The sequence below is a fragment of the Dama dama genome, chromosome 1 (assembly GCF_033118175.1).
Source record: "Dama dama isolate Ldn47 chromosome 1, ASM3311817v1, whole genome shotgun sequence".
Classification (NCBI taxonomy): domain Eukaryota; kingdom Metazoa; phylum Chordata; class Mammalia; order Artiodactyla; family Cervidae; genus Dama; species Dama dama.
In genome coordinates this window covers 28814890-28834276 of record NC_083681.1, presented here as the reverse complement: position 1 = coordinate 28834276, position 19387 = coordinate 28814890, and the positions used below count along the sequence as shown (strand labels likewise).

At 45.0% G+C, this 19387-nt stretch overlaps 1 protein-coding gene across 8 annotated transcripts in view; it reads right to left on the bottom strand.

The window, feature by feature from the left end:
* CEP164 (centrosomal protein 164) overlaps window positions 1–19187 on the bottom strand; it is a 71809-nt gene extending 52622 nt beyond the window's left edge. For all 8 annotated transcript variants that reach the window (XM_061145104.1, XM_061145107.1, XM_061145105.1 and 5 more), the window contains exons 1-3: window positions 19051–19187; window positions 10773–10875; window positions 6941–7052 (exon numbers count right to left, since the gene is read on the bottom strand). In XM_061145104.1, the coding sequence (XP_061001087.1) occupies window positions 6941–7052; window positions 10773–10854 (194 nt within the window). In that variant the 5' untranslated portion in view covers window positions 10855–10875; window positions 19051–19187. The remainder of the gene's footprint in view (window positions 1–6940; window positions 7053–10772; window positions 10876–19050) is intronic.
* Window positions 19188–19387: the final 200 nt, after the last annotated feature.

The window sequence follows — 19387 nt, the reverse complement described above, 5'->3', positions numbered from 1 at the left end:
TCAGTAACACAATGAAAAGAAGAACTGAGAGTAGAACAACCAAAAGAAGACTAAAAATAACAATATTTTAAATTATTGGAGGGATAAAGGAAGAGAATCCATAATGAAAGAACAGAACTCTTTAAAAATAAATAAATAGACCTACGCATATTGAAAAGAACATAAGGGGACTTCCCTGGTGATCCAGTGGTTAAGACTCCATGCTCCTAATGCAGGGGGCCTGGGCTCAATCCCTGGCCAGGGAACTAAGATCCCACATGCCACAACTAAGCCCACACACCACAACTAGAGAAGCTGGCATGCCACAACAAAGACCAACTGCAGCCGAAATGAAAAATAAAATTAAAAAAAGAAAAGAACATAAGAGAACTTGTAGGAATTAGTAGTCATTAAATTCAAAACAAATCCAAAAAAAAGAACACATTGATTAAGCAGCAGATTTGACACAGAAGAAACAAACAGTGGATTGGGAAATATATATGCTAAAGAAAATTATAAAGTCATTTTTAAAATATGAAATGGAAGTTAAAAGACATGGTGGATAAAAATAATAAGGTCTAATATATTTATAGTAGGAGTTCTAGAAAAGAAAGTGATAATGGTTGAGAAGTTTTCAAAATTGGAGAGAGACATGAGTCCTCAGTAAGAAAGCATTCCAATTCCTGGACACAGTAAATAAAAGTGAATCCACACCTAGATATATTGTAGTGAAATTACAGGACACCAAAGATTAAAAACAAAACGATGAAAATAACCAGAGGGGGGAAAAATTGATTACCTACAGAGGAACAACTAATAAAACCAAAAAACATGTCTTATTAGCGAACCCAGCAGACAGAAGATAAAGGTATACAATATTGTCAAAGGGCTGTTTGACAAATCTGTAGGCAACTAAACCATTATTCAAGAGTGAGACCAGGAAATTCCCCTTGTGGTCCAGTGGGTAGAACTCGGCACTTTCACAGTCAGGGCCCCGGATCAACCCCTGGGTGGGGAAGAGCGAGACCAGACAACAATTGCTCAGGACACAGGAAGATCAACACATTTGGCATGCCTGGTGAAAAGGACATTTAAGAAACAGAAACAGACTCACAGACATAGGAAACAAGCTTGTGTTTACCAAAGGGGATGGGGAAGGACACATTAGGAGTTTGGTGTTAACAGATGCAACAAGGTCCTACTGTTAGCTCAAGGAACTGTGTTCAATATTCTGGAGTAAACCATAATGGAAAAGAACATAAAAAAATATTTCTTATACATATATATATAAATACACACATACACATATACATATTTGAATCATTTTGCTGTATACCAGAAACTAACACAAAACTGTAAATCACTATACTTAATCTAAAAAATGAGAGACCACATTCTTATCAAGCACAGATAAAACACTTAGATAAGCAGGAACAATTACTGAACCAGAATTCTGTAACAGCATGTAACAAAGAATAGATATAATGAACAAATAAAATCGGAAATCAATAATTTAAAAAATACCCAACTCTATCTCATCTCCTTCAAGCTATTATTTTGGAGAAAAGATACTTAACAAAATTTTAAAAAATGAAATCCAATAATATGTAACCATTATCAAGCAGTTTACCCCAAGAAAGTAAGGTCGGTCTAACAACTGAAAGCCAATCAATATAATTGACCGTATTAACAGACCAATATAGAAAAATCATGATTCTTTGGTATATGCAGATGCATATATAGACGTAGAAAAAAATATTTAACAAAATTCAATATCCATTTCAGATTTAAACTCTCAGCAACCTACGAATACAAGGGAACTTCTTCATCCTGACACAGGACATTTAGAAAATCCTACAGTTAACACTGGCTAAAATCACACTTAATGGTGAAAGACTTAAGGGGAATGCTTCCCCTTAAGATCAGAAATAAGCCTAAAATGTTCATTGTCACCATTTCTGTTCAACTGTATTAAAGGTTCCAGTCAGTGCAATAAGGCAAAAAATAGAAATATAAGGTATCCAAGTTAGAAAAGAAGATGAAAAAATGTCTTCATTCCCAGAAGACATACTATCTATGTAGAAAATTCTATAGAATCTACAAAAAAAAGCTATTAGAACTAACATAAGTTTAGCAAGGTTGCAGGCTAGAAGATCAGTATACAAAAACCAATTTTATTTTATATGAATGCAACCAACACTTGGAAATTGACATTTTAAAAAATAACATCTATAAACATAATGGAAAAGCATATGAAAAAGAATGGATGTATATTTATAACTGAATCACTTTGCGGTGCAGAATTAATACATCATAAATCAACTATACTTCGATAACAAAAATAAATACAAGATACCAGAAGCACCAAAAAAGGAGATAAATCTGACAAAATATGGGCAAGATGTGTAAACTAAAAACTATAAAAGATTTCTTAGAAATATTAAAGAAAGCCTAAATAAATGGAAACAGACTGTGTTCATAAGTTGGAAGACTCAATGTTGTTTAAGATGTCAGTCCTCTCAAACTGATTTATAGATTCAGTGCAATTTCAGTCAAAACCCTAAACAGGATTTTTTATAGAAATTACAAGCTGATTCTAAAATTCATACAGAAATGCAAGGGACCTAGAATACAACTTTGAAAATGGAGAACAAAGTTGCAGGATTTACTCTAAACGATATTAAGATTTATAATAAAGCTACAGTAACCCTGACAGCAAGGTATTTGTGTAAGGTAGACAAACAGACCAATGGAAGACAACAGAGAATCCAGACCTGGAAGGCATTCCCCAAGTGACAGCAATTACTCACGGGATTGGGTGTAACGGTGAAAGAGGACACATGTACCTAGGCTTCTTTTTTTTTTTTAAGTAGGAAGTAGAAATAAGTTTATAGAAATGAGATAATTTTTTCAGTACACAGCATGATGATTTGATAAACTTCTTTACTATGAAATGATTATCACAGCAGGGTTAGTTAATGCCTCCACTACCTCCATAATCACCATTTCTTTTCTGTGGTGAGAATATTTCAGATCTGGGACTTCCCTGGTGGTCCACTGGCTAAGACTCCATGCTCCCAGTGCAGGGGGCCTGGGCTCAATTCCTGGTCAGGGAACTAGATCCCACATGCCACAAGTAAGAGTTTGCACGTAGCAATAAAGACCCCACGTGCTGCAACTAAGACCCAGCACAGCCAAATAAATACATTAAAAAAAAGAAAAAGAATAAAGAGATCAATGATGAGGCAAATGTGGCTAACATGATGGATACTGGAGGCCAACAGAAACCACTACCTACAAACACAACCATGAAGCCTCAGCACCTGGAATACCATGCACAGTGCTGACGGCATTCCTACAAGAAAGATGTCATGAACTGGAGAAGGTCCAAGGAAAAGTGGCTAAAAAGGTCCAGAGAACAGGGAACCTGCCATGCAAGAAGAGCTGAAAGGATTAGGCCTCTGAGGCAGCAATGAGTGAGGCAACAATTGCAGTCATTTTGAAGCATGGCCAATGCATCCAGTGGTTCAGGAAAGAAGAGAATAATCACACCTTGTACACACAAATGCACAATCCCAGCAGAAGACACGACCCCCTCCCCGCCCCGGGGGACATCTGAGGGCTAGTATGGGACAAAAAGGAAATCCCATTCTTTGGTACAAAATTCGGGTCACTTACTGTAGGGAGGCGGCGTGGAGAGAGCTCTGTGTATGTGAGGAAGACAGAGCTGCGTCTCCAAGAGTGAAAATCCTGGTTGGGGGGAGGGGGGAGACAGGTGGATGGCAGCGGCTGCCCCACCTCAGCCAGTCTGATCCTCACCATGAGCCTCTGCTCACCCGAGATGACCTGAGCGAATGCCTGCTCCTCACAGTGCAGAGCCCAAACTGAAACTGGAAACAGGGACCCATTCATGACCAGGTCACACAAGTTCAGGGCTGGGCTGTGCAGGGAGACAGAAACCGCGGCCAATCTGTGTCGCCGCACGCAAACCTCTCCAGCACCAGCATCCACTCTGGACACGCTGAGGAGGTCCCAGTGTTCTCCTCTCCATCTCAGTCTGCAAAGAACAATGACATCTCCTCCGTGTGTCTGAAGCAGATGGTGGCGCTCAAGAGCTTGATGCAGGGCAGCAGCTGAGATCCTGGGACCCTCCGGGGACCAGAAAGGTAACCTGATTGCTGTTGTCCAGTTGCTCAGTTGTGTCCAACTCTGCAACTCCGTGGACTGTAGCACACAGGGTTTCCCTGCCCTTCACCATCTCTCAGAGTTTGCTGAAACTCATGTCCATTGAATCGGTGATGCCATCCAGCCATCTCATTCTCTGCTGCCCCTTCTCCTCTGGCCTTCGAGCTTTCCCAGCATCAAGGTCTTTTCTAATGAGTCCGTTCTTCACATCAGGTGGCCAGAGTACTAGAGCTCCAGCATCAGTCCTTCCAGTGAATATTCAAAGTTGATTTCCTTTAGGACTGACTGGTTTGATCTCCTTGCAGTTCACGGGACTCTCCAACATCACAGTTCTTCTCCAACATTACAGTTCAAAAGCGTCAATTCTTCAGCGCTCAGCCTCCTTTATGGTCCAACTCTCACATCTACATGACTACTGGAAAAACCAAAGCTTTGACTGTATGGACCTTTGTCAGCAAAGTAATGTCTCTTCTTTTTAACATGCTGTTGAGATTTGGCATAGCTTTTCTTCCAAGGGGCAAGCGTCTTTTAATTTCAAGGCTACAGTCACCATCTGCAGTGATTTTGGAACCCAAGAAAATAAAGTCTGTCACTGTTCCCATTGTTTCTTCATCTATTTACCGTGAAGTGATGGGACCAGCATCTGCTGGATCATCAAAAAAGCAATAGAGTTCCAGAAAAACATCTACTTTTGCTTTATTGACTACACCAAAGCCTTTGACTGTGTGGATCACAATAAACTGTGGAAAATTCTTGAAGAGATGGGAATACCAGACCACCTGACCTACCTCCTGAGAAATCTGTATGCAGGTCAAGAAGCAACAGTTAGAACTGGACATGGAAAGGAGTACGTCAAGGCTGTATATTGTCACCCTGCTTATTTAATTTGTATGCAGAGTACATCATTCGAAATGCTAGGCTGAATAAAGCACAAGCTGGAATCAAGATTGCTGGGAGAATTATCAATAACCTCAGATACGCAGATGACACCACCCTTATGGCAGAAAGCGAAACATAACTAAAGAGCCTCTTGATTAAAGTGAAAGAGGAGAGTGAAAAAGTTGGCTTAAAACTCAACATTCAGAAAACTAAGATCATGGCATCTGGTCCCATCACTTCATGGCAAACAGATGAGCAAACAATGGAAACAGTGAGAGACTTTTTTTGGCTCCAAAAAACACCATCACTGCAGACAGTGATTGCAGCCATGAAATTAAGACACTTGCTCCTCGGAAGAAAAACTATGACTAACCTACAAAGCATATTAAAACGCAGAGACGTTACTTTGCCAACAAAGGTCTGTCTAGTCAAAGCTATGGTTTTTCCAGTGGTCATGTATGGATGTGAGAGTTGGACTATAAAGAAAGCTGAGTGCCGAAGAATTGATTCTTTTGAACTGTGGTGTTCAGAGTCCCATGGACTGCACGGAGATCAAACCAGTCAATCCGAAAGGAAATCAGTCATGAATATTCATTGGAAGGACTGATGCTGAAGCTCCAATACTTTGGTCACATGACGCGAAGAAGTGACTCATTGGAAAAGACCCTGATGCTGGAAAAGATTGAAAGCGGGAGGAAAAGGAGGACAACAGAGGATGAGATGGTTAGATGGCATCACCAATGCGATGGATATGAGTTTGAGTAAACTCTGGGAGTTGGTGATGGACAGGAAGGACTGGCATGCTGCAGTCCACGGGGTCGCAGAGTCACACACGACTGAGCGATTGAACTGAACTGAACTGATGGGACCAGATGCCATGATCTTCTTTTTTTTGAATGCTGAATTTCAAGCCGGCTTTTTCATTCTCCTCTTTCACTTTCATCAAGAGGATCTTTAGTTTCTCTTCGCTTTCTGCCATAAGAGTGGTATCATCTGCATGTCTGACGTTATTGATATTTCTCCCAGCAATCTTGATTCCAACTTGTGCTTCATCCAGCCCAGCATTTCACATGACATACTCTGCATGTAAGTTAAAATAAGCAGGGTGACAATATACAGCCTTGACGTACTCCCTTTCCAATTTGGAACCAGTCCATATTCCCATGTCCAGTTCTAACTGTTGCTTCTTGAACTGCTACAGGTTTCTCAGGAGGCAGGTAAGGTGGTCTGATATTCCCATCTCTTTAAGAATTTTCCACAGCTTTTTTTCATGATCCAAACAGTCAAAGGTTTTAGTGTAACAGTCAACGAAGCAGATGTTTTTCCTGGAATTCCCTTGCCTTTTCTATGATCCAACAGATGCTGGCAATTTGATCTCTGGTTCCTCTGCTTTTTCTAAATCCAGTTTGAACATGTGAAAGTTCTCGGTTTTCATGTACTGTTGAAGCCTAGCTTGGATAATTTTGAGCATTACTTTGCTAGCATATGAAATGGGTGTAATTGTGCAGTAGTTTGAACATTCTTTGGCATTGCCTTTCTTTGGGATAAAAAAGAAAGATGACCTGGGCTCTGGCCCAAAGTGGCCAGAGGGATGGCCCACTGCTATTCTCAATTCTATGCAGGACAGGCTTCAAAAGGTGGCCAAAGGATTCCCCTGGTAGTCCAGTGGCTAAGACTCCATGCTCCCAATGCAGGGGGCCCAGGTTCAATCCCTGGTCAAGGAACCAGATCCCACATGCCACAACTAAAATCAAAGACTCATAACTAAGACCTGATACAGTCAAATAAATAAATAAAAATGAATTTAAAAAAAAAAAAAAAAGGTGACCAGTTAAAGCTGATCTCCTCCCTCCGCCACACAGGCCAAGCCAGAGGGCCGCACCCATGCTGAACTCACCATGGTTTCCACTCCACAGGCAATGGGGCCACAATGCCCTCCCGCGCCAGCCACATCAGCTCTGGTTCCTTTATGGGATCAATACCAATCTCTCTGGCAAATTCAAGAATTTCTGCAAGGAGGAGCAGGGGGTGGCAAGGTGAGAGAGGTAAGAATGGGAGGCGGTGGATACAAAGAAGGAAAAATCACAATCAGTCTTGGGAGATGACGAGAGAGATACATTGGTCTCTGCCCCTGTTCCAGCTAATATTTGGTCTTTGGCCCCAGTTCCTGACACTGAGCTCCTACATCTTGTGGCATTTCATGAGTGATAGGAGGGTCTTCCGTCCCAATGAGGCGACTCTGGGTGGGCTCCTGGGTGTGACCTGGTCACCAGGAAGACCAGTCATGATTAGAAGCTTGGAACTCTCAGCCTCACTGCCCGCATTCTCTAGAGAGGGGCTATAAAATGAGTTAGTAGGTGATCATACCTACATGACGAAGACTCCATGAAAATCCCTAAACTTGGGTTCAGAGAGCTCCTGACACTTCCACATGCCAGAAGAATGGCACATCCCAGCTCCATTGGGCCAGGAGCTCCGGCACTTGGGACCCTCTCAGGTGTCGCCCTATGTACCTCTGCATCTGGCTGTTCACCTCTAACCTTTATCCTATCCTTTTTGGGCTCCCCTGCTAGCTCAGCTGGTACAGAATCCGCCTTCAATGCAGGAGACCCCAGTTTGATTCCTGGGTCAGGAAGATCCCCTGGAGAAGAGATAGGCTACCCACTCCAGTATTCTTAGACTTCCCTTGTGGCTCAGCTGGTAAAGAATCTGCCTGCAATGAGGGAGACCTGGGTTCAATCCCTGGGTTGGAAAGATCCCCTGGAGAAGAGAAATGCCACTCCAGTATTCTGGCCTGGAGAATTTCATGGACTGTATAGTCCATGGGGTCACAAAGAGTCAGACATGACTGAGCGACTTTCAATTTATGGGTCATCTCAGCAGAGGATTTTGGAGGCTGACATACCCAGGGACTAGGAAAGGCAAAAGGGACAGCTGAAATGTAGCTATCCAAGGACTATGTGTTCATTAATTTCACAAATATCTTCTGAGTACCTTCTATGTGCCAGTCACCATGTGCCAAGACTACAACAGAAATGGCCTCTGTCTTTATGGAGCCTACATGCTGGTAGAAGAAACAGCCAGTAATGACATCAACAGATAAATATACAAGGAAGTAAAGCTTCTGATAAACATAATGAAGGCAGTAAGTGGGGTACGAGACTGAGACTGTCGAGGTGGAGGGGCACTCCTTTAGAATGAGTGGTCCAAAAATCTCTCAGAATGGTGACGCTTAACTAATTCTGTGGGAGACAGAGGAGCCAGGCGTGCAAAACAGCGAGCAAAGAGCTCTTGGGCAGAAGAGCAGGTGCAAAGGGCCTGCGACACGTAGCAGGCTGGCCTGTCTGGGGATGGCCAGAAAGGCCGTGTGCCTAATACAGGGGGAGACAGGCGCTGAGCCAGCCCGGCCAGGTGGCAGAGCCGGCTCATACAGAGTCCTGCGCATCCCACTGAGGGCACTGTGCTGAGAACAGTGCAAGATGACATGGAAGATTATAAAAAGCGGAGCGCTGACAGGATCCGCTTCACACTGCAAGTTCACTCTGGCGCTAAGTGGAGCACAGACTGCAGGCGGAGGAGGAGAAGCAGGGAGGCAGACTGGGAAGCGGCTGCGAGCCCAGGAACAGAAAATGGGGGCTCCCACTCAGGATGTCTGCACGGGACTGTGCAGAAGAGAGGTTTTTTAATAAAAATCCTGAAAAAAAGTTAGACCCCTTTCACAACAGCAAACCAAAAAGAATAAAATATTTAAGAAATAAGCTGAGGGGACTTCCCTGATGGATCAGTGGTTAAGACTCCACACTTTCAAAGCAGGAGATGTGGGTTCAATCCCTGGTTGAGGAACGAAGATCCCACATGTCGCATAGCACAGCCAAAAAAAAGAAACAAACTGAGCAAGAGGTGTGCAAAATCAAAATGAAGGAAACTTCCAGTCACCCCCGAAGAGAACAAAAAAAGATGCAAACGGAAAGGAATAGATGTTCTTTGATAGGAACCCCCAGGCTGACCTGGATGCATAACTTAACTGCACAGAGATGGCAATCCTCCGCAGGCTCATTCATAAATTTAACACAATTTTCTCTAATTTTTTTCTACTAACAGTTCCCCAATACACAGCCCTCCCCAGAAAGACAGGGTGATTATAAAGTCCACGGGGAGATAAAGCAGACAAGATAACCAAGAAAACTTTGAAAAAAGAAGAAGGGCATTTCAGCCTTACTAGATACTGGAAGGCTTATAACTTGAGCCTCAGTAATTCAGAGCACAGCTCTGTATGAACAGACAGCCTCAAAGAATAGAAGAGAAAGTAGACCCTCATGCACAAATGTGGCACTCAACCAGTGGGTGAAGGATGAGCTATTCAGTGAACAGTGTGGAGACAAACCCGAGGAAAACCTGAGAGCAGGGGAGCTTTTCTAACTATGATCAAAATTCAGGGGCCATATGAGAACTGACTTATAAATTTAACACAAAGATTAAAAATTTCTACATAGCGGGACTCCCCTGGTAGTCCTGTGGTTAAGACTTTGTGCTTCCATTGCAGGGGGTGCAGGTTTGGTCCTTGGTTGGGAACTAAGATCCCAGGTGCCACACAGAGTGGCCAAAAAAAATTTTTTTTTAATTTGAATTTCTTCATGGCAAGCAAACAATAATCCTATGCTATATAACAAATGCTATCCTATCCTATCAGATCCACAGACACAACAGTTCTTCCCCCAAACTGGCTCACAAACCATCTGAACTATAAGCAAAATCTGTGTGTCTAGGTCTGCAACTCAGGTGAAATTCAAAGAAATCTTCACCCTTCAAAATAGCATGGTGTTTCACAGTGAGGGCCCTGGAACTAGAAAACCTGGGTGTGGATCCTCACTGCCCTGTAGTAAACTGTATGACTATTAGGAAGTGACTTAACCTTTTGGTGCCTTGGTTTCCTCATCTGTAAAATGGGATAATAATAGTGCCTCAATCATGGAGTTGCTATGAGGGTTGAAAAGGAAATAACATGTAAAGTTCTTTTGTATAGAGACTGGCACATGGTAGCACTCAATAAATTTTGTTGTTATTTTTACTAATAATGCTATTGTTGTTTTAAAAAAACACAACCACTTCCTGATGGCTCAGACTGTAGAGTTCACCTGCAATGCAGGAGACCCGGGTTCAATCCCTGGGTTGGGAAGATCCCCTGGAGGAGGGCATGGCAACCCACTCCAATATTCTTGCCTGGAAAATTTCAGGACAGAGGAGCCTGGAGGGCTACAGTCCATGGGTTGCAAAGAGTTGGACAGACTGAGCGACTAACACACTTTAAGAAACCGAGTTTCCCCTAGCCTCAGGACATACTGTATTTTATGATATCCTCTACCATATTTTCATTTAAAATTAATCACTGATTTGACCCAAGGTCACCAAATTTTTTCTGTAAAAAGTAAATATTTTAGGCTCTGTGGGCTGTACAGTCTCTTGTCACAACGACTCAATACTGCCCCTACAGTGTGAAAGTGGCCATAAATGACATATAAACAAGTAAGTGTGGCTGTTTTCTAATAAAACTTTATTTACAAAAGCAAGCTACAGGCCAGGTGAGGCCCATGGGCTATGTTTGCCAGCCGTGGATGTAACCCAAAGATACCGAGCAGCCCCGTGCATGTTCCCTCACATTAGAAGGACGAAAATTAAATCAGCAACAACTGCCCTCACAGAACCATCATGACACCCTCGGGGCCTCTTACCATGCTCGCTGGGGATGTAGTTCTCATCATAGTCTTCCTCCAGAACCAGCTGGTCTCCTATGCGGATGGGTCTGCCGGCCATGATCGGTCTGGGCTCCAACGCCTAGATCCCCAACCCAAAGAGAAAAATCAGTGCCCCAGCTTAGAAGCAGAGAAGCTGAGCTGGTCTTGGGGCACCTGAGCAGCCCAGGTCCTGCAGGCCAGCTAGGCCAGAAAGGAGGTTTTTCCAGACATTGGGGAGAGTGGAACAGGGAACCAACAGCTCAGAACTTAAGCTCTGTACCTGGAAAAGTTCCTGGAGACACACCTCCCTCAAAGCCTTGCTGAAGACTCCATGGACCACAAAAGTTCTGGAAACCCAGCTCTCTCAAGGGTTTGATGTCATACACTTGCCCACAAAGATGAGTAAGAACTAACAGCCTTGACCCCTGCTAGAAAACCCTAGTGAGACACCAAAATAACTAGCAGCACTCGCACCCCCATACACCAATGTCCCCCAGTGCGCTCAGGCTGTCTCAACATGTGGCCCTATTTGCACATCCCTACTGACATTCAGTGAAGCCCTCAGGGAGCTTACAGTCTAGTGGCGGCAGGCAGACAGCTTCACCAGCAGTAGGAGGCAGAAGAGAAAAAACACATCCTGCTCTGGGGAGTATTAAGAAAGAGGTCACACACTCCCAGTGCAGGGATGAAGGCAGACTTTGTTAAGGAACCGGGTACAGAAGGCTAACGAGTTCTGAGAGCGGAGAGAAGAACCCAGGCAGAGGGAACAGCCTTTGAGGCAAGGCATTATGCAGCGCCAACGCCAGCATGCATGGCAGGGACCACGGGGAAGCCAAGCCCAGTCATGGAGAGCTTGGTGGATGGGAAGGGCCTCGACTCTGCCCTGTAGCAGAGGGGAGTCACTGAGAGCTTTGGTGGAAGAAAGTAACACAGAGTGGCCTTTTTTTCCAAGATGAGAACTTTGGCAGGAGTGGCCTGGCCAGATTGGAGAAATGAGAGACTAGCGTCAGGAAAATCACTAAAGAGGCTACGGTTCCCGGGAAAGATGATGAGGGCTTCAGCTAGGGCAGAAGCAGTGGGAATGGAGAAAGAGGGATAGACATAAGGGACGATGTGATGTTAGGTTTAACAGTGACAGAGTCAATTCCTAGGCAGGTTGATAGGAAGCCAGGATTCCTGAGGCGAAAGGCAGGTCTGGGGCTCTGGAATTCTTGAGATAGGGGTCTGGAATTCTCGAGGAGGAGGAAAGGACAAACACCTTTTATTCTCTACATTCCTTAGTCTTAGGCACCTAAAACACTTTTTTCTCTTTAAGCCTGGAACTGATGATTACATAGCACAACAACTCAGTTTAAACTTTGTAATAAGGGTAATATAACAACAATGTATCCTGCTTGAGGACAGTTTCTCCTTACTGAAAACCTTCTGGCTAATCCTGTTATCTTAAAAATGTAAATTATGGGAGTGGGTCTAGTAAGATCTTTACAACTTTGACACATTCTTTTGATTTATTGTAATAACTAATTTAAAAAGTATACAACTCCCTTGCTTAGACTAGCAAGAGGGGCATTCTCCATTCCCCTTCTGATGTCTATGTCAGAAGCTTTCGAAGTCCCTTTTCACTTTAATAAAACTCTGCTACACAAAAGTTCTTGAGTGATCAAGCCTGGTCCCTGGTCCCCAAGTTAAATCTTCTTCAGAGATCACGAATCCCACACTGTTCACCTAAGCTATCAACCAGACCAGGATGGGGGTGGGGCGGGGGCAGGAAGAGTGGAAAGGAACCCAACCTGAATGCAAGGTTTCTAGCTCAGGGACGGGGCAGTACCACATTCTTCAACTGACAGGCTGGTGTGGTTCCAGACCTGTTCCTCCCTTCGCATCCCTGCTCCTTCAACAACCTCAGGACCCCAGGTCACAGCACCAGTCCCCTGTGGGAGCTCGCACACTGAAGCCTGACGACGTCAGGACAAGTCAGCCTGTAGCCTGTGCAGACAGCCCCACTGAGGCAATGTCAGCCATCCCATTGTGACCAAAGGGAGCCTGGAGGAACTTTCTGACATCTCCTGCAGCCGCCTCTTCAGAAGCAGGCAGTGTTCACCTGGGGCGGCGAGCAAGACACAGCCATCGCAGCAAGGGAGTGAGCAGACAGACCTGGTCGTCAGAAAGGAGGCTGGGATACAGCTCGTAAAGAATGGTCAGGAAATGGCCAGGTCAGTGACTCTGGAGGGGGGTCCCTGATAAACACAAAGGATCTCTGAAGGACCATTCCGTAGCCCTCGCTGCGCCCTGGCAGGTGAGAGATGGACAAGGGAGGTGTCTTGCCTTAGGACTCACAAAAGATGGTTCCCAGACTTCCCTGGTGGTAAAGCGGAGAAGAATCCACCTGCCAATGCCAGGGATACAGGTTCGACCCCTGGTTTGGCAAGATCCCACATGCCGCGGGGCAACTGAGCCCAAGTGCCACAACCGCTGAAGACCGCGTGCCCTAGAGCCCGTGCGCCGCAACAGGAGAAGCCATCGCAATGGGAAGCCCACGCACTGCAGCTGGAGAGCAGCCCCTGTTCATCACAACTAGAGAAAGCCCAGGGGTAGCAACGAAGACCCAGCACAGCCAAAAATAAGCAAAAACGCTTTTTAGAAAAGATGTTTCCCTGTGTCTGTCACTGGACCCAATGGAGCCGACCTTCTGCCACCCATCAGTCCCACCATGGCACCTCCAAGCAGTAACTTAGGGCCTCAGGAAGGAAGGCTAAAGAAAGCAGCACTCTTCCTGGCAGTACTTAAGCCCAAGTGAGATGCTCTCTCCCTCCCCTAAGAACACGTAACACCTGTGGATGTAATGCTTGTAATGCCCCCCCATGCAGTCTACCGTAAGTAGGGCCCCGACGTGGAAAAAGCAAAGCAAGAAGTACTGAGAACCAGGGCAGCAGAACGTGGTCCACAGGCTGGTGGCTTAAAGAGATCTCAGAATCATTAATCCTGAGTCAGAGAGGAGAGGGAAAAGAAAGAAGAAAGGATCTCTATGGGTGGAGGAATCACAGTGGCCTAAACATCAGGCTGTTCCTTATTCAATTCAACAGACAGTGATCTATACAAGGCACTGCACCAACTAACTCAGGGAATCTGAGAAGTTCTGCCTTTCACAGACTTCCCTATCCCTAGACATGTGCCATCTCCAGAAAGAGGGGGCAGGTAAAATCTCTTGTCTTCCTGGCAAAATGCCTCATTAGCTACTTACAGAACTATCTGTGTTAAACTATTTATAAAGTTCGGGAAGAATGTGGAAAATCTAAATTCCTGAATCACTCAAATGTCAAACAAATCTTCTGCCGGAAAAAAAATTAAAATGTGGGAGGTCTATTTCCTGGCTTCAGGAAAGAGGTAGGCAAGGACAGGGTGAAAAGAACAGGGATTGCAGGATTGAGGAAGGTAGTGGAAGAGAAACCATATTCATTTAATGGCAGCTGGAGATCACTTATTCATTCAAGAAATACTGGGTTGGCCCAAAATGTGCGTTTGAATTTTCCTTAATATCCTACAGTAAAACCCAAATGAACTTTTTGGCCAATCCAATATTTATTTATTGCTGGGCACTGGAGAGGCGATTAAGAACAGATTCAGTGGCTACTCCCCTGGAACTGATCTAGTAAGGCAAGGAGACAAACCAGTCATAGAAAAGTGTATAACTTTAACTGGGGAAGAACTCTGAAGGAAATGTGCCTGATTTAGATGAAGCCCGTGCTGAGAAGTGAAGAATGAATAGGTAGTCACCAGACAAAGAGAGGAGATAAAGGTGTTCTAACAAAGCAGCAGCAAGTGCAAAGGCCTTCCAACAGGAAAGAACACTAAGTGAGGAGAAGGGCTGTCAGAGACAACGCTGGGCAGGTGGGTGGCAGCCAGGTCACGCCAAGAACTTGGCCTGGAAGGTCCAGAGAGCTGGAAGTCAGGAAAGGGTTTTCCAGATACACATTTTGAAAGAGGTTACTCCAGGAGCCACTGGAAATACAGACAGGAACAGAGGCCAGGTTGGAAAGAAGAAAATCAGAGTAGCTGCAGAGCGATTAGGGAGGAAACCATGAGCCAATCTAGATGAGAGCTGATGATAACCTGGGCGAGAAGGGGTAAGATGAGAGGTCTAAGAAAGCAGCCCTGAGGTCAGCTTCGGCAAACACACGACACGTGTCCTAACATTTCCCACCAAGCCTGAGACCCTGAGGGACAGAGCTGTCAACTTTGGCACCCTCGACGAGGCTTCAGGACCATCAACACTGCACTCCATGCAGCCCTTACCAACGAAGCAGATGAAACCTGATGACGTGGGCATGCCACCAGGCCTGACACTCACTGAGCCACAGAGATTCGGGGGAGGGTCACCCAACTGTCCTCACCCATCTCCTGCCAATCCCAGAATCTAGCAAAAAAAAAAAAAAAAGGAATGGCTCATATACCTCCTCCAGGAAGCCCTCCCTGACTAACCTCAGCCTCTCCTGTCAACTTACAACCACTCCAGGACAAAGCACACAGGTTTTCTTGTGTTCATAGGCATATAATTTTCCACATGACCTCTTCCATGGGAATGTGTTCTACCTCTCCTGTTAAACCACAGACTTCTGCCTCTGCCTCCTTCTGCATTTTGCAACCAAGCCTAAAATAAGCTGTGTAAAGGTAGGAGCTCGGTCACTGCTCTAAACCACTAACAGACAACCGAGGAATCTCAAAAGCCAGAAGAAAACCACAGGAGCTTTGGTCCAACTGCCCTTCCCACACCAAAGTTCTCCTCTGTGCTTTGTGTCAGGTAGCATTAATGGTCGAAGCACCAGTTTGGGGGCCAGAAACAGGTGAATTAAATCCCATCTCCCTTGCTCAGCAGCTGCTTGACCTTAGGCAAGGTACTTCCCCTTCTCTAAGCCTCAATAACCTCATGCACATAACTCAAACAGCCATGATAATCTACCTCAAAAGGCTGTTTGAAGATGAAACAATACTTGTACCTAGCGCAGTCCCTGATACACAAAATATGTTAAATAAATTTAGCAGTATTACTGATATTACTGCCAATTCCACAGTTAGATCATTCTTAACTATTAAACGGTCTTTCTCACGTTAAGCCAAAAATCTGTTTCTAAGAAACTTCCTCCCATTTGTCCTGTTCCACCCTTTGGACCCACAGAGAGCACCCAAGGCATCTCTACTCCAAGTCAAGTTTTCCCACCTCCCTTCCCTTCATCACATGCCATTGGTTCCCAGTCTCCCCACATCATGGTTACCTTCCTATGCATGTGGTCTAATTTAATAGGCATAGCCAAAAAATTCAGCATACCTGCATACTCACCGAGCATACACACACATATGCATACTTAGGGTTCTCTGAGTATTATTTCTTCCACCCTGCTCAAACAATTATAAGGAAAGTTCACTACCAGAAAAGAGAAGATTTACTGGAGAAGGCATTGGGGAGAACACTGAAGCCATTAGAGTTGATTAGGTAGTGGTAATGAGCACAGGCTTGGGAACATTCTTGGCTTTGAATTCAGCTCTATCGCTTACCACCTGGGCAAGTTGCCTCAGTTTCCTCACCTGCAAAACAGGGATAACAACAATGTCTATCTAAAGGGTTATGAGGATTAAATGACTCAATACATGTAAAATACTCAAAACATAGTAAAATCTCAATAAATGTTAGCTGTTGTTATTGTTGTTCAGTTAGTAAGTCATGTCTGACTCTTTGCAACCCTATGAACTGCAGCACGCCAGGCTGCCCTGTCCTTCACCACCTCCCGGAGTTTGTTCAAACTCATGTCCATTGAGTCAGTGATGCCATCCAACCATCTCACCATTCACTTATTTAAAGGGCATAGTCTACATTGCTCCAGAGGACAGATCTAGTACCAGGGAATATAAATTAAGGCCATTCAGACATCCAATAACCACTTATTGAGTGGTCAGGCACTGTGCTGTCAGGGCTACAAAGCTGGTAACACTTCAGCTCAGGCTAGCTATGAAGCCAAATATGTAAACACATGATTATGCGGTGTGTTAAGTGCATTAAGGGAAGTAACAGAAAATAGAACAGAATACAAAGGCAAGGGCAACCTATCCTACTTTGGGAGATCAGGGAAAACACTGCATAGGAAAGGACCATTGAGATAGCTTTTGAAAGTTAAGGAGGAGTTCATCAGGATGAGGGACTAAGGTTATTTGGAGGCAAAAACACAGCTTGTACAAAGGCAAAGAGGCAGAACAGAATATACGGCAGGTGCAGAGAATTAATGAAGACAACAAAAGCTTATATTCACTGAATACTTTCTATGTTCCAAGAACTGTACTAGTGCTGTATATAAATCATCTCACCGCATCCTCTCTGCTAAACAGAGATTTTTATAATCTCTTATTTTTCAAAAAATTAATCTGAGGCTCAAATTTAAAAAAAACTTTAACTTGCTCAAGGTTTCACAGCTAGTAAATGGCACAGCAGAATATGCATGCATCCATGTCTATCTGAATCGAAAGCCTTAAGCTCTTAAAAAACACCCTTTTAGATCTAGTTGTTATCCCCATTTTACAGATGAGGGAACTGAGGCAACTTGCCCCACAGGTAAGTGGCAGGGCTGGGATTCAAAGCCAAAGATGTTCCCAAATCCGTGCTCATTTGTTGTTTTTGTTTAGTCACTAAGTCGTGTGACTGTTTTGTGACCCCATAGACTGTAGCCCGCCAGGTTCCTCTCTCCATGGTATTTCCCAGGCAAGAAAATTGGAGTGGGTTGCCATTTCCTTCTCCAGGGAATCTTCGGGACCGAGGGATCAAACCCACATCTCCTGCATTAGCAGACCGATTCTTTACCACTGAGGTACTAAGAGAAGCCTCTGTGCTCATCACCACTACATAATCAACTCTAATGTCTTCCACGTTCTCCTCAGGGCCTTCTCCAGGAAATATTTTCTTTTCTGGTGCTGAACTTTCTTTATAATAGTTCAAGCAGAGTGACCAGCACACAAGGGACAATGGCAGGAGAAAGACGTACCATGGAAGGCAAGGGACACATGATAAATGGCTTGGGAGGATTGTGGCTGCATCTTGACATAACAAGGAGCCATCACAGGATTTCACAAAGGAGACCAGCCTGATCAGATCTGTAGTTTAGAGAGATGATTCTGACAGCTGTGTAAAACTAATTGGAGGAGGGCAAGAACAGAAGCAGAGAGAGCACTTAGAAAGTTATCCTGAAAACACAGGCAAGAAATGATAAACGAAGTCAGTGGCTGTGAGAATGAAAAGGGCCAGATTCTAGGTGTTGTAGGAGGTAGAATAATAGTATCTGATGTCTGCAGTAAGTGAGGGAGAAACAAGAGGACAATCAGAGCACTTACGCCAGTATATTGTGATCATCTGTTCACTGCTATGCCTTGCCCAATAGCCCCACCTAGCATACTGCCTAGATATAGGAAATGCCCAACAAATATTTGCAGCATATTTTAGATGAATGAATTACAAGTGCAGACATGGCTAAGTGAGTGAAGGGATGAAGTCCTTCACTGGGACAGGAGCTAAAAAGAAGGAACAGATCTGGGGGACCAGGAAGGTTAGGTCAGCTTTCAGCTGGGGATGATCAGTAAGCAAGTGGACCTCAAGAAAAGAGGTCTAAATGGGAGCCAATTGGGGAGTAACTGTTAAATACATAGTAACTGAAACTCTGGGTGAAATAGCCCCAAGACGGAGTGTGGTGGGTAGAAAGGAGGGGCTTGCGAAGGTTGATGCGGGGAGGGGGGGTGGGACTAGAAAAGCAGAGACAGAGCAGTCGTAGAAGGCAAGTGAGGAGGGCACTTCCGGACGGAGGTGGATTTTTTAATCAATGCAAGGAAAGAAAAACACAAAAAAACTTACTATCTTCCCCAGCTGACCAAAAGACGGCAGAAGGTTGGGCCTGCCCGGATTCGGACACCGGGGAAGCTTCCCCAAGAGAGAAGTATTCAAGCAAGGTTTAGAAGGCCGGCCTTACACACTTAACTCCGAACAGGACAAACAAGCTAGGGCTCCCGCCAGCCCACACTCGTGGCCCAGGGCCCACTCTCACTGCCCCGCCAGCACTCCAGCCCAGGCCCTCCCGCCACTCAGATTTTGGATACAGCCGCACTGAGCGCTCCATCTTCACTTCTTCCTTCAGTTCCCGCCCACACTCGTGCACATCCCGCTGGGTGGCACAGGAATGTGCCTCGATTCTCCCGCTTCCCTCCCTTCCCCGCCACCCAACCTCTCCCTCGAGGGCGTTCTCACCTGTCCCCCAGCCCGGGAGGCCCAGGGCGCTAGCTCCCGGCTCTACGCGGCCTCCCCAGCACCACCCCGGCTCCCGCTTCCAGGGACGCCGGGGTGTTGCCCTGCAGCGGCCAACAACCACTTCCGGAAAGGGTACCAGCCTAGCGACTGAGGGTACCGCCTCTACCTGTAGTCAATAGGTCTCCGAATGAGAGCCTGGCATCGGATTGGTTAAAGGTCCCGTCGAATAACGGAGGCGTTCTGCACGTTTCCCGTTGTATGATGGGAAATGTAGTCCAATATAGTAGATTGGTTTCCGCCTGAGGTTAAAAGAGGGTTCTGAATTTAGACATGGGGG